At 49.7% G+C, this 11,962-nt stretch overlaps 1 protein-coding gene across 1 annotated transcript in view; it reads left to right on the top strand.

The window, feature by feature from the left end:
• Positions 1-3,600: 3,600 nt before the first annotated feature.
• The window catches only part of Ubash3b (ubiquitin associated and SH3 domain containing B), a 146,475-nt gene continuing 138,113 nt past the window's right edge, over positions 3,601-11,962 (top strand). The window contains exon 1 of the mRNA XM_021172197.2: positions 3,601-4,365. Within this exon, the coding sequence (XP_021027856.1) occupies positions 4,238-4,365 (128 nt within the window). The 5' untranslated portion in view covers positions 3,601-4,237. The remainder of the gene's footprint in view (positions 4,366-11,962) is intronic.

Raw genomic sequence — 11,962 nt, 5'->3', positions numbered from 1 at the left:
GAAGTTAGATGTCTTGCTTTAATCCACCCAGCTTCCATTGGGTAATCTTGCCCCCACCCTCAAAGAGCTCCTGGGCTCCAGTGTCCTGGGATGACAGCCTAAAGGAAGCCCTGCATTTTGCCAGCTGAGGAAGCTGAGCCTAGGACAGCAGCCCATGACGTCATATGCACAAAGAACTCCCTTGAAGATCAGGAGCTACAGTCATTCCCAGAGGTTCAAAAGCTGCTTTCACTCATCATGAGCACACTCGGCCCTCAGAACTGGAAGTAGCCTTCAGACTTTCCCCGCTGTTCTGAAGCAATTGTTGACCTTTCCTCCTGGCCCAAGAGAAGGAGGGGGGAAAAGACAGAACAGACTTCTGAAAGAGCAAGTACGGGCTGGTATGCTGGCTGTAATCCTAGCACTTGGGAGGCTGAGACAGGAGGATAAGTTTCAAGCCAGCCTGGGCTACATAGTGAGACAGTGTTTCAGCAGGGGAAGAAGAAGGGGGAGGATGGATAGGAAAAGAGCAGGAAAAGGAAGAGAAGGAGGAGGAGGAGAAGGAGGAGGAGAAGGAGGAGGAGGAGGAAGAGAAAGAAGAGGAGGGAGAGGAGGAAGAGGAAGAGGAAGAGGAGGAAGTGAAGTCAGCTGATCCCATTCTGGGCATCTCTATGGTCTCTGTGGAAGTCCTATTGCAAGAAAGTGGCTGGGGCCAGTAACAAGAAGTGCAATAGTATTCACATAAACAAAAGAGCTTTGTGATCTGGGTGGATTCTGACACTACCGGGCACAGGGACATGACAACTTGCTTTTCCTCTGAGAGAACAGCAGCTTAGTACTGATGTGTCAGCTCTGTCATTGTGCAAGCCCCCCCCCTCCTCCCGCCTCCTCCTTCCCCACAGCTATAAGATACACTGTCAGATGAACCCTCATTCTTCTTCCTCCTTTGTAACATAACAATATGGATGTTTATAAAGCTTCTCCTCGCCTCTCAAAGCCAATGCAATTAAAGCACAATGCATCTTCATTGCCAGCCCTCTAGCCCTGTGCAGAGCAAATAGCAGCGTCCCAATTAAAATAAGTCCAGGCACTGAGCTAAGCAAGGGTGAGGAGCCAGGCTAGGACTTCTGCAAAAACTGCCCTCAGACAGAACAGAAAGCAGTTTGCCCTGAGGGTGACAGGTTCTCAATAGCAGCCTTTGCTGGCTCCTTGCAACTGTTTTGGGGCCCATCATTTTCTCTGCCCTGCAGTTTTCCAGAGGCAGGGAAAAGCAACTGAAGCAAACTGTCCAGAGAAAGAGCTCCGACAAACTGTATCAAGGGGCACAGAAGGCCATCACACAGAGCATGGGAGGCATGGGGAGGGGGGCACAGGTCTGCAATAAAACACTTGGAAGGAGGCTGATGCAGGAAGATCTTCAGTGTGAAGTTAACCTGCGCTACACAGGAGGACTGCCACAAACAATAGACAGACAGACAGACAGACAGACAGACAGACAGACAGACAGAATCAACTGTCTTACGGGTTGGCATCCTCTTTGTCGTCAAAACAGTAAGTGGTTGTTGGCTTACTATGAAAGCTTATTTTTATCAGATTTATTCATTTTATTTTATGTGTCTTTTGCCCACATACATGTCTGTGTACCACATGCATGTTTGGTGTTCACGGAGGTCATAAGAGGGCATCAGACTCCGTGGAGCTGGAGTTACAGAAGGTTATGAACTATCCTGTAGGAGTTGGGAATTGAACCTGGGTCCTCTGCAAGAGCAACAAATGCTCAAGAGGGATGAGCCATCTTTCCAACACCACCCCCTCAAAGTTTGAACTTAAGAAAAAAACTTGGCCCAGTGAGATGGCTCAGAAGAAGCACTGAAGATCTGAGTCCCGTCCCTGGGATTCACACAGTAGAGGGAGAGAACTGATTCCTGCAAATTATCTTCTGACTTCCACACCCACACTGCTGTGCTCTTTCTTGTAAAGACACACACACACACACACACACAATAAAAAAAAAATAAAAATGTAAAAGAAAATATCACAATGTAGCTTTAAGCTCTTGCATTGATAGAAAGAAGTTCTTAGCAAAAAGACAGTACATACCTAGGACATGGGTGCAGGTTTCTCAAGAGAGAGTCACTTCAGCATCTGGCCAAAGCACAGAATGAGCCACACATGTAAAACCCTAAGGACAGCACCAGTATCTAGTGAGGGCTCACTAAACTGGAGCCGCTGTTCTGTGCACAGCTTTGGATGCATAAAGTGCTGCCATAGACAGTATTTTCTCTTGATTGAAATCCAGATCATTTGGCTCAAGCCCAGATATCTGAAAAAAAAAAAAAGACTTTAGAAGGCTGGGTACTGTCCAGTAGACTTTCCTGAACACATCCCAAGGAGGCTAGTCTATGGACTATGGTTTTCCAAGCTGCTTCCAACCACTGCCTTAGCTAGACATTTCCTCTGCTGGGAAGAAGAAACTCCCCCACCTAGGAAATGTGAATTGCCCTTGGTCTCTTTCATAACACTAGGCAGAAATATGCAAATTCCTACCCAGGCTTCCTCGGTCTCACCTTCCCACTTCCAAATGCCACGGATACTCTGAAGAAACACCAGTGGAGGATGGGAGGTCAGGGGATTAAACTTTCATTTTCTTGGGTGCTTTATAAAGCAACATTTAAAGCTATGGCGAGGGCTTTATACATGGTGGTCACCCTCCTCCCCCTTTCCCGCACTCTAAATAGGCAAGCAGGAAAGAATTTTAGTTCCTGGATAATCTGGAGCTTATGGAGTTCAGCGACTACCGCAGTATAGATGGGACTACAAGGATGTTGGGGGAAGAGGTTTGGGGCACCACAGGGAGTTAAAGTTCCATCTCTTCATGCTGGAGCTCTTTAGTTTTCCTCTGTCCCTCTGAGCTGAATTTTCTCATCTCTAAAAACCGAGGCTATACAGGTAGGCATCCTCAAGGGCGCCATAAAAGGCCCGTGAGTTAATTCAGCCATTATGCTCAGCACAATCATGGGCACACAAATGGATCCAATAAACATTAGGTATTATCATTGTCGTCATCATCATCATCATCAACCCCCTCTCCCCGGAAAGAAGATCTGTGCCTCTTCTATTACACCCAATGGGATTGGTTCTTGATTGAGAACAATGCCTTTGTCTCCAGGTGATCAAGTTTAACGGGCAACAGCAGTAATGACTTCTGGTCTTTGAGGTGGAGGTTGCTGGTCCTACTGGGGTGGGGGTGGGAGCTCACTTGTGGCTCCTATGCAGCAGGAATCCCGACTCCGAACCCTTTTATTAACAGGGTGAGCACTCACTCATGAAAGTCAGCTCTTTCCATTCGGAAGTGCTATAATTAGTGTCCTTTCTCTGTTCCTTCTCCTTCTAGCTCCTAGCCTTTCATTTCTCTGCTTCCCCTCCCTTTTTTCTTCCCCTTTCTCTTCTCCCTTCCTCCCTGGCCTTTGCCCTCTCAGGTCCTTCCATTTCCAAGAATCAGAGGCCCTTTTCCAGAAGTCGCTGTCCAGTCAGTCACTGAGGGCTGTGAGGTACTCGGCCTACAGTGATGTAACAACTTTGTAACTTTAGCGAGATCAATTTGAAGTGACACCTTTTCCCGGGTCTTATGGCTTAGCCTTCTGGACCTCTCCTCCATCCTTGCAGAGGGTTTCCATTACTGACCTCGCCAATGATCAAATGAAACGTAAAATGGGCTATTCTGAAGCCCCGAGGCCCAGATGGGTCGATATGCAAGCCAAGGGCAGAGCTACGGCTCTGCGAATTCAAGCACACTGGCCTACTTCTGGAGACCTTCTGTCTAGAAGCAATTCCTACTATGGCTGGCTGGAATCCAGCCAGCCCAGCTTGGGCCGGCGCGGCCGCTTTAAGAGAGGGGCGGGGCCCGGCGCAGGCAAGGCAGGGCCTGCCCACAAGGCTGCTTTTCCTTTTTGATCCATTCAAAAATTACTCATTGCAAATTCCCGGACAGCTCGGGGAGGAGAAGCTGGGGGGGGCGGAGGACAGAGAAGGCTGCAGCGGCGCAACGCTAGGACTCCCGGACCCCGCGGGCTGAGATCGGACCCGCAGCAGCCACCGGCCCGCTCCGAGCTCCAGTGGCCTCTCCAGGAAGCGTCAGTCTCCGCCCGGAGATCTGGGAGCACCGCCCCCGCCGTCCTCCCCGGACCCCCCGTCTCCGGCGCGCGGGCGATGGGCGGCCACTGAGCGGGCAATCGGCACCGCGACCCCAGCCCTCGGCATGGCCGCGCGCGAGGAGCTGTACAGCAAAGTCACCCCGCGCAGGGACCGCCTGCAGCGCCCGGGCACCGTCAAGCATGGGTCGGCGCTGGACGTGCTCCTGTCCATGGGCTTTCCCCGCGCCCGCGCGTAAGTCGTCACCCGCCTGGGCCCCGCGACCCTCGACTTCGCTCCGGCTCGCCATCCTGGCACTGCCTGAAACCTGCTTAGGGGAACACGATGGGCGCGCTGGCGGCTGGAGTGTCGGGCTAGGGAATTGCTTGGGGATGCTGGACGGCCGGGGCATCAGGTTCGAATCCCGGGTTTCGCTGGTAGCTCTGGGCGGTTCGCGCGCGCTTCTCCAGAGGTCTCTTATATTAAGCCCGGGAGAGGCGGGTCCCTTGGAGGACTTGGATCCCTTATCCATCCAGAGTGGTGAGCTGTTTGGGAGAGGAGGTTAGGGGTCGGTCTACTGGTGACTGGCGAAAGGCGAGGGGCAGCGGGGCAGGGTGGCCGGCGCCCCCGCTGCAGAGGCTTCCAGCTCCGGATGTCGCTCTTGAGCTCCCGGCTCCCTCCGGAGTGGGAGGAGCGGGAGCGTGGGTGTCGCTGCGTGTTCATTGATAGAGAGGATGGAATGGGAAGGAGAAGTGATTCCTCCAGGGGACCAGGGTTCTCGTCAGTGGTGACGGCAGAGCAGAAAGCTGTGGGTGCTCGAAAGTATGGGGCGGGGTCGGGGGGGGGGCTACCCTCATTCCTCCTCCTTCCTTTCCGAGGGTGGGCAGGTGAAGGGCAAGAGAGCGCAGGTGGCTGTAGCTGTAGCCTTCTGGGAAGAGCAAGGTTGCCAGCGACAGCCTGCAACAGTTCTCTGGAGCCGGTGCACACCAGGGCAAGGGACTGGGACCTCTCCTGATAGAAAGCCATCGCCTTCTCTGGTTAATTCCTGGTTTGCTTGTTTCCTCGGTGGAGACACAAAGTTCGGGATGGTGGCAGGTGCTGCTCTCTCTTTCAGTTACATCACCAGAATTGAAGAGTTGGGCGAACTTAATCAGATAGGGTCGAGTCAGTAAGTTCGTTCTTGCCTCCGCTTTCATTCACGAGGTAACTCAAGGTGTTCTCACTGGGAGCCTTGTTTCCTTACTAACGTGGGGGCAGTCTAAGGAGAGAAGACTTCTATTCAGGAATGCATCATCCTAGCCAACCTGCTCAGACAGGCTGCAGTGCTGTTTGGCCCGTGCCATGAAAGGCTACAACGTAGACCGAGACCTTTGCTTTCTGCTGACTTCCAAACACTACAACACCAGGAGAAGATATGAAGGGTTTTGCATGGGGTGCCAAGTGGGGGGTCCTCCATGGAAGGCCCTGAGGATGGGTGGCGATCTAGAGCCTCAGAGCGGAAGTTGCTTAGTTCCAGGCAGCTGCCATTCCTGAGGTGAGATCAGAGTCAAGGACCCAAATTGATTAAGTAAACGAAGAAGTGGTTCAGTGGACTCTTTATGTGTTCATATTTGATATTCAGCGGGCTTTAAGGGAACGAACGGTCTGTTTCCTTCCGTAGTCCTCAGAGGCCTTGCTCCGGTCATGACAGACTAAAATGATGGCCTGATGAATTCTTCTTTAATCCCTGAGATCGCACAAGAGCAAGATTACTGTCGACATACTACTGAGGATTGGAAACACTTTATTTACATTACCCAGCTTAGTGAAGACATATTCCATGCCTGTTTTATGACCTAGGAAGCTGGGGTTTAAAGAGGTTATACAACATACTTAGGGTCACACTAGTTAGGAGGAAAGCAGAGACTCAAACCCAGGCCTGCTGTCTGCACTGTCAGACCTCAAAGGAAGAGCCATGAGGTTCTGTGTGGATGTAGACAGGCACTAAGTCAGAACACTTTATCTGTTTCTATCAGCTGCTGGAACAAACAAATGGCTATAGGCTGGATGGCTTTAATCAGCAGAAATGTATTCTCTCCATATTCTAGAGGACAGATGTTCCAAGTTGCTATCCTTGGGGTAAAACTGTGTTGGTGAAGTTGTTCTCCCTCTGAAGGCTCCAGGGGGACAATCTATTCCATTCTGCCAGTTTCTGGTGGCTCCTGGGAATTGTTTGATTGTGGCTACCCCATTTCATTCCGCCCAGTCTGTATCCTTAATTGTATTCTCTTTGCACCAAACCCTCTGGGTGTCTTTTTATGATACATATAGAAAACTGTGTGTGTGTGTGTGTGTGTGTGTGTGTGTGTGTGTGAGAGAGAGAGAGAGAGAGAGAGAGAGAGAGAGGCAGGACAGCTTATGGAAGTCTAGTTCTCTCCTTGTACCACATGGGTCTCAAGGGGGCAAACACAGGACAGCAAGCTTGATGGTAAGCTCTTGATACAATCAACTCCAGGTCCATCCCTGTCATCAGCAAATGGCAGGACTCTGTTAGTTTTTATGGCTTAGTAGTATTCCACGAATGCATAAGATTGCCCTGTGGTCTCGTGGGTAATCCGGAATAATTACCCATGTCAAAGTCATTCCTGAACTTCATAAGGTCATTCTTGTAAAGTCTTTTCTTTGCCATGTAAAGTAGTGTTTACATGTTTTAGGGATTAAGACATAGGCACCTGGCAGTGGTGGCTCACCCCTTTAATCCCAGCACATGGGAAGCAGTGGCAGACAGCCTGATCTAGAGTGAGTTCCAAGACATCCAGAGAAAGCTAAACAGAGAAAAATCGGTCTCAAACAACAAAACAAAGCAACGTCCCCCAAACCAAAACCAACACACATACACACAAACCTGGAAGGGGCGGGACCATAGATATCTTTTGGAGAGTCATTAGTTAGCCTACCACAAAGTATTTTACTATTTCTGTTATTGCCTCCCTTCCTTTATCCAAGAGGAAACAGAGAAGGTCCAAGGAAGGGAGGTGGGAGGTGGGGTTTATTGCTCTTAGCTAAATTTCTCCTAACAGGAAGTGGTGTTCTTGGTGTCACCTGACCAAATTCAGTGTCCTGAGCAGGTTTTATTTTGCTTTTTTTTGTTTTTTGTTTGTTTGTTTGTTTTGTTTTCATGCTCATGGGGTCTCCTATATTCCAGGCTGGCTTTGAATTCACTATAAAGCTGAAACTGGCCTTTATTCCCTGGTCTTCCTGCTTCTTCTCTCTCCACAGTGGTAGGGGTAGGGTAATACATATGTGTCTCCACACAAGGCCCCAAAGGAGGCTTGAATGGGGTGGGGGTCCCTATCCCACCCTAAAGACACAAGTGTCTGCCTTTCACCTTAGCGGGTCGACTCAGGTCGTTAAGAGGCAGCTATTGCAGATTTCTGAGGACAGGCTTTTAACTTTGTGTGGAGAATGGAGGAAGAGGAGGAGGAGGAGGACTGCCAGACTTACCTGACCAGAAATACTCACTGGAGCATCCAGTCCTGCCTAGAGAGTAATGAGCAGAATGAATAGAAGGTTATGGGAGGTGACAAAGCCTCGGAGAGGAGTGACAAACCAGAGAGGACATACCCTGAGGTCCCAGAAAAGTCTTGATGTAGCAGATGAAAAGAGACCCTTTTAGCCTTCTGAGGAGAAGGAGCTGAAGTCGGGGCTACCGGCCAGACTCCTCAGGGTATAACAGTGACTGGACTCTGGATGGCTACAGAGAGGCCAGGCCAGCAGGCCCAGGTTCCATTCTGAACTATGCTGTACCATGCTTGGTCCTGGAGTTGACTTAACCCCAGGGCCTTGCTGGAGCCTTCTCAGGGGAATGCTCTTAATAAGCCCCGGCTTGTTAAGTGCTTGACAGAGCTGAAAGCAGCAGACTGCCTGGCTGGGCCATCAGGGTGACCTCGGGGTATGTTCTCTGTGGCTTGTCACTCCTCTCCGAGGCCGTGTCACCTCACATAAGCTTCTGTCTAACCTAAACTGCTGTGGAAGGACCTGTTTGTGCTGCACTTGGTGGTTCTGTTGGGGAGCCAATGAGGCAGGGCTGAGCTGAGGCCTCTGGAAGGAAACTTTCAAGGGCTCTATGGCTCACCCCTTCCCTTTTCTTTTTATGCTCATTAGTTGTGTGCTGGCCCAAATGTTCTAAAAATAGAAACCCAGCTTCCTCCAGGCTGGTGAGGTTAATCTGAAGGAAAAGGAAGAGTGACCAGTGGGCAAAGGCCTGAGGCCCATGAGGCCTCAGACACTCGAGTGGTCCTAGGGAAACTGGAAGCAGCCTATAGCTGAACACACCCAACTTCAGTCAAGGGAGCACTCTCTGCATGTTGCCCACGCTGGTTTTAGAGGATAGATGCTCCCAGTCTGTCTCTAGGGGCCAACTGTGTCCCTTCGAGCAAGTCGCTGAGTGACAGAATCCAAGCACTCGTTGCTCATACAGCCCCTGTCCAGGCCTTTCACCTTTTTTTTCTCATTCGTTTATTTTAGTTTTGAGATACGTAGCCCAGGCTGACCTCAAACTCACTGTGTAACTAAGGCTGGCTTTGAATGCTCAGTCCAACTGCACCCCTTCCTGAGTGCTGGGAACAAAGTTGATACACTACTTATTTTTATTTATTTATTTTTATGTGCATTGGTGTTTTGTTCACATGTATTTCTGTGTGAAGGTGCCAGAGCAAAGGTACTAGATCCCCTGAAACTGGAGTTATGGACAGATGTGAACTGCTGTGTGGATGCTGTGAGTTGAACCCAGGTCCTCTGGAAGAGCAGTCAGTGCTCTTAACCATAGAGCCATCTCCCTGAGCCCCTTATTTTTAATTTTTTTAAGGTTGCCTGTGGCTAGAACTGTCTTTGATTATAAAAAAATAACGGCTTGTATGTATTTGCTAATGAGAGAGAGAGAGAGAGAGAACACTGTGTGGCTCATTGGCTTAGCCTCCACAAATTCTGGGTTCAATCCCCAGCTCTATGAGAGAAACAAATAACAAAACAAGAAAGTCTTGCAAGGGGCCCTGGCAGGAGAGCAGTATCCCAAGTTCTAGTCCAGCATCAGCATGATTCTTGAATCATCGACTTTCCCATTGTGTCTCTTTTCCTCAACATGGTGGTCGGTCAGCTCCCGTACACAGCAGCACTTGCCCTGCTAACAGGGGCAAGGAACTGGAAAAACAGAGCCGGGACATTCACTATTATTTTGATAATATTGTGTTGCCAGAAGGAGCGATGAGGTGGGTGTTGTTGGTATATCTACAGGTAGGAATGGCTGGGTGGGGCAGGCTTGTTTTTCTCAGTTGAGAATATTAGAGCTGTGTCTAAAGAGCTGGACAGTGGCAGAAAGCTGGAGTAAGCGCCTGGGACTTGGCTTCAGGCCACAAGCCAAGTTAGCTACACCTCACTGCTCAAAGACAAAGGCAGCCCAAAGTAGCCCCCTGAGCTGTTGAGAGCCAACCTGCAGGGCCATGCATTAAAATATCTAGTTTCTCGGGATCCCTCTCTTTTACCTGTTGGCGGACACTGGATCCTCTGAAAGCATTTGGCCAAGCAGGCATCTCTGAAATGTAGCCAACTCTGATCTGGGGCCTGTAGCTCCTTCCCTGTTTATCTTGGATAGAAAACGATAGTTGTGGTCTACTTGCCTCAGCGTTCTTAACAGGTGGACAGGGCAATAAGTCTCTGCCTACTGTAACTATGTGCCTGTGCACATTCTCTACACTTGTGAGTTACTGTGCAGTTTAAAAAACACTCCAGTGTGCATGAAACATCAGCAACTTCATAGTAGTCCTCTGAGGGCTATTTGCCAATGACCACACGGTTAGCTTTCGGGGGTCCTTATTGCTGTATGGACCTCAGCCTAAAACTTCAAGTCCAGTGAACTTTCTGTGTGCAGAGAGATTGCAACTTAAAAGGACGCGGGCAGACGGTCTTTTTCAAGTCTGTTGAGGAGTCATAAACTACCAACTGATGAACATGGACAGGCAAATGCAGAAAGACAGGGCATATCCAAGACCTCAACGTTTTCTTGTGTCGGGTCAGTAAGAAGTATCGGTAGGGTCACAGTACTTGTCTTCAAGCCTGACGGAGTGCAAGGAGAGACCCACTCCAGGAAGTTTCCCTCTGGCACTGTGAAAGTTTTCTTGCATCCTTTTGTAGAAAGTCCCTCTTGAGTTCAGACTCTGAGCCTTGTGCAACTTCCTATCTGGTTATTAATTTAGCTGGTATTTTTCTAGACTTACATGTAAGTGGTATCATACGATGCTTAATTGTGTTTTCTTGAGTTTGGAGTGACTGTGTGTGTGTGTGTGTGTGTGTGTGTGTGTGTGTGTGAGAGAGAGAGAGAGAGAGAGAGAGAGAGAGGAGGGGGAGGGGAGAAGGGCAGAGAGGGAGAGGGAGATTTTTTAAGGTTTTCTGAGATAGGGCCCCATATTATCTAGGCTGGCCTCAAATGTAGTATCTGAGGCTCGTTTTGAACTTGGGGCCTTGTTGCCTCCACCTTATAAGCACAGTGATTGTGGACATGTGCTGCCACACTTGGCTTGATCATGATATTTTCTGTTCAAAATCCTGTGTTGTGAATCAGTAGTTCATTTCTTTTGATTGCCCTTGAGACCCGTGAATGGGCTGCTGGCCTAATTATAAACCCCTGAATACAGCTTCTATGAAAATTCCCCGTTACGCCCTAATTTCTAATTATACGTTAGGCTTTTAGACCGCATTGGCGATGACACAGCAGATTCTCAAACATCACCACTTTTAAGTCTTAGAAATTGAACGTTTGATGAGGAAACAAGCCCAGAAGTCTAAGGGCTGTGGAAACAGATGAACACCCAACCTTACTGTTGTGTGCTTGCTTTACCAGCCGACTACCTTCAACTCCAGCTGCCTCTGCCCAGCCATTTTTGGAGCTTAAAGGCTTTGCTCTGGCTCCCACCACAGCTACTCTGGCTAAGGACAGGGGCTCTGCAGAAGCCTCTGCCATCCCAGTAGACACTGCCTGTGTATAGGGCTTCCCTTCTCTGGGCATCTGTCAGCTGTCTTATCTGTCTGTCCCCAGCAGGCATTGCACACAAGGGCCTTTTTCCTCTGTGCTTGCATCTGGGGACTGGAGAGAGCCCATCTTTAATCTGCTTCCTTCCTCTTGCCTTGGCGAGTGGTTTGAAATCCTTTCTAGGTTTGAGTCCTAGGTCTGCCCCTTACCGGCCAGATGAGCTTGGGGTGAGTTTCTGAACACACCAAGCCTTTTTCCTGTCTCTACGACTATCTGACCCCTACTGACATCTAAAATTTTTCATCTCGAGCAGTCTTCTGCCTCAGCCTTCTGAGTAACTGGAATTATAGGTGTGTGCCACCAAGCCAAGCTCTGCTTATGAAATTCTGACAGTAACATTGGGACACGTGTGCCTGTGAGATGTGCCAGTCCATGCAAGCAATGGAGGAGTACCTCACCCCTCTGTAAGAGACAGTTTCTACTGCCACTTGAGTGGCTATATCATTCTTCATGGTGCTGGTACTGTCTGGATGCCTGGGTACTCTATGCCTTTATGTCTCCCTGCCTCTCTCTGAGCTGGGATACACAGTAGTAGATGGGCAGAGGCCAATGGTGTTTCTCAGTACTGCATTCTGCTCCCTCGTGCCTGGCTCCCTCCAGAGGGTCTGAGCAGTGCCAGGCCAAGTACAGCAGAAGCATAGTAGAGCCAGCACTGCCCAAGCTGCCGGCTGTGACTGATGGCCAGGCTCAGGGATCCGATGGGGTACCATATGGCTGTCTACTGATTACTCTCAAATGGAATCAGACTTGAGGTCTGGAGAGAGGGAGGGAGGGAGGGAGGGAGGGAGG

The sequence above is a fragment of the Mus caroli genome, chromosome 9 (assembly GCF_900094665.2).
Source record: "Mus caroli chromosome 9, CAROLI_EIJ_v1.1, whole genome shotgun sequence".
Lineage (NCBI taxonomy): Eukaryota > Metazoa > Chordata > Mammalia > Rodentia > Muridae > Mus > Mus caroli.
Note: the sequence above shows the minus strand (reverse complement) of the source record. Positions and strands in the feature narration are given on the sequence as shown.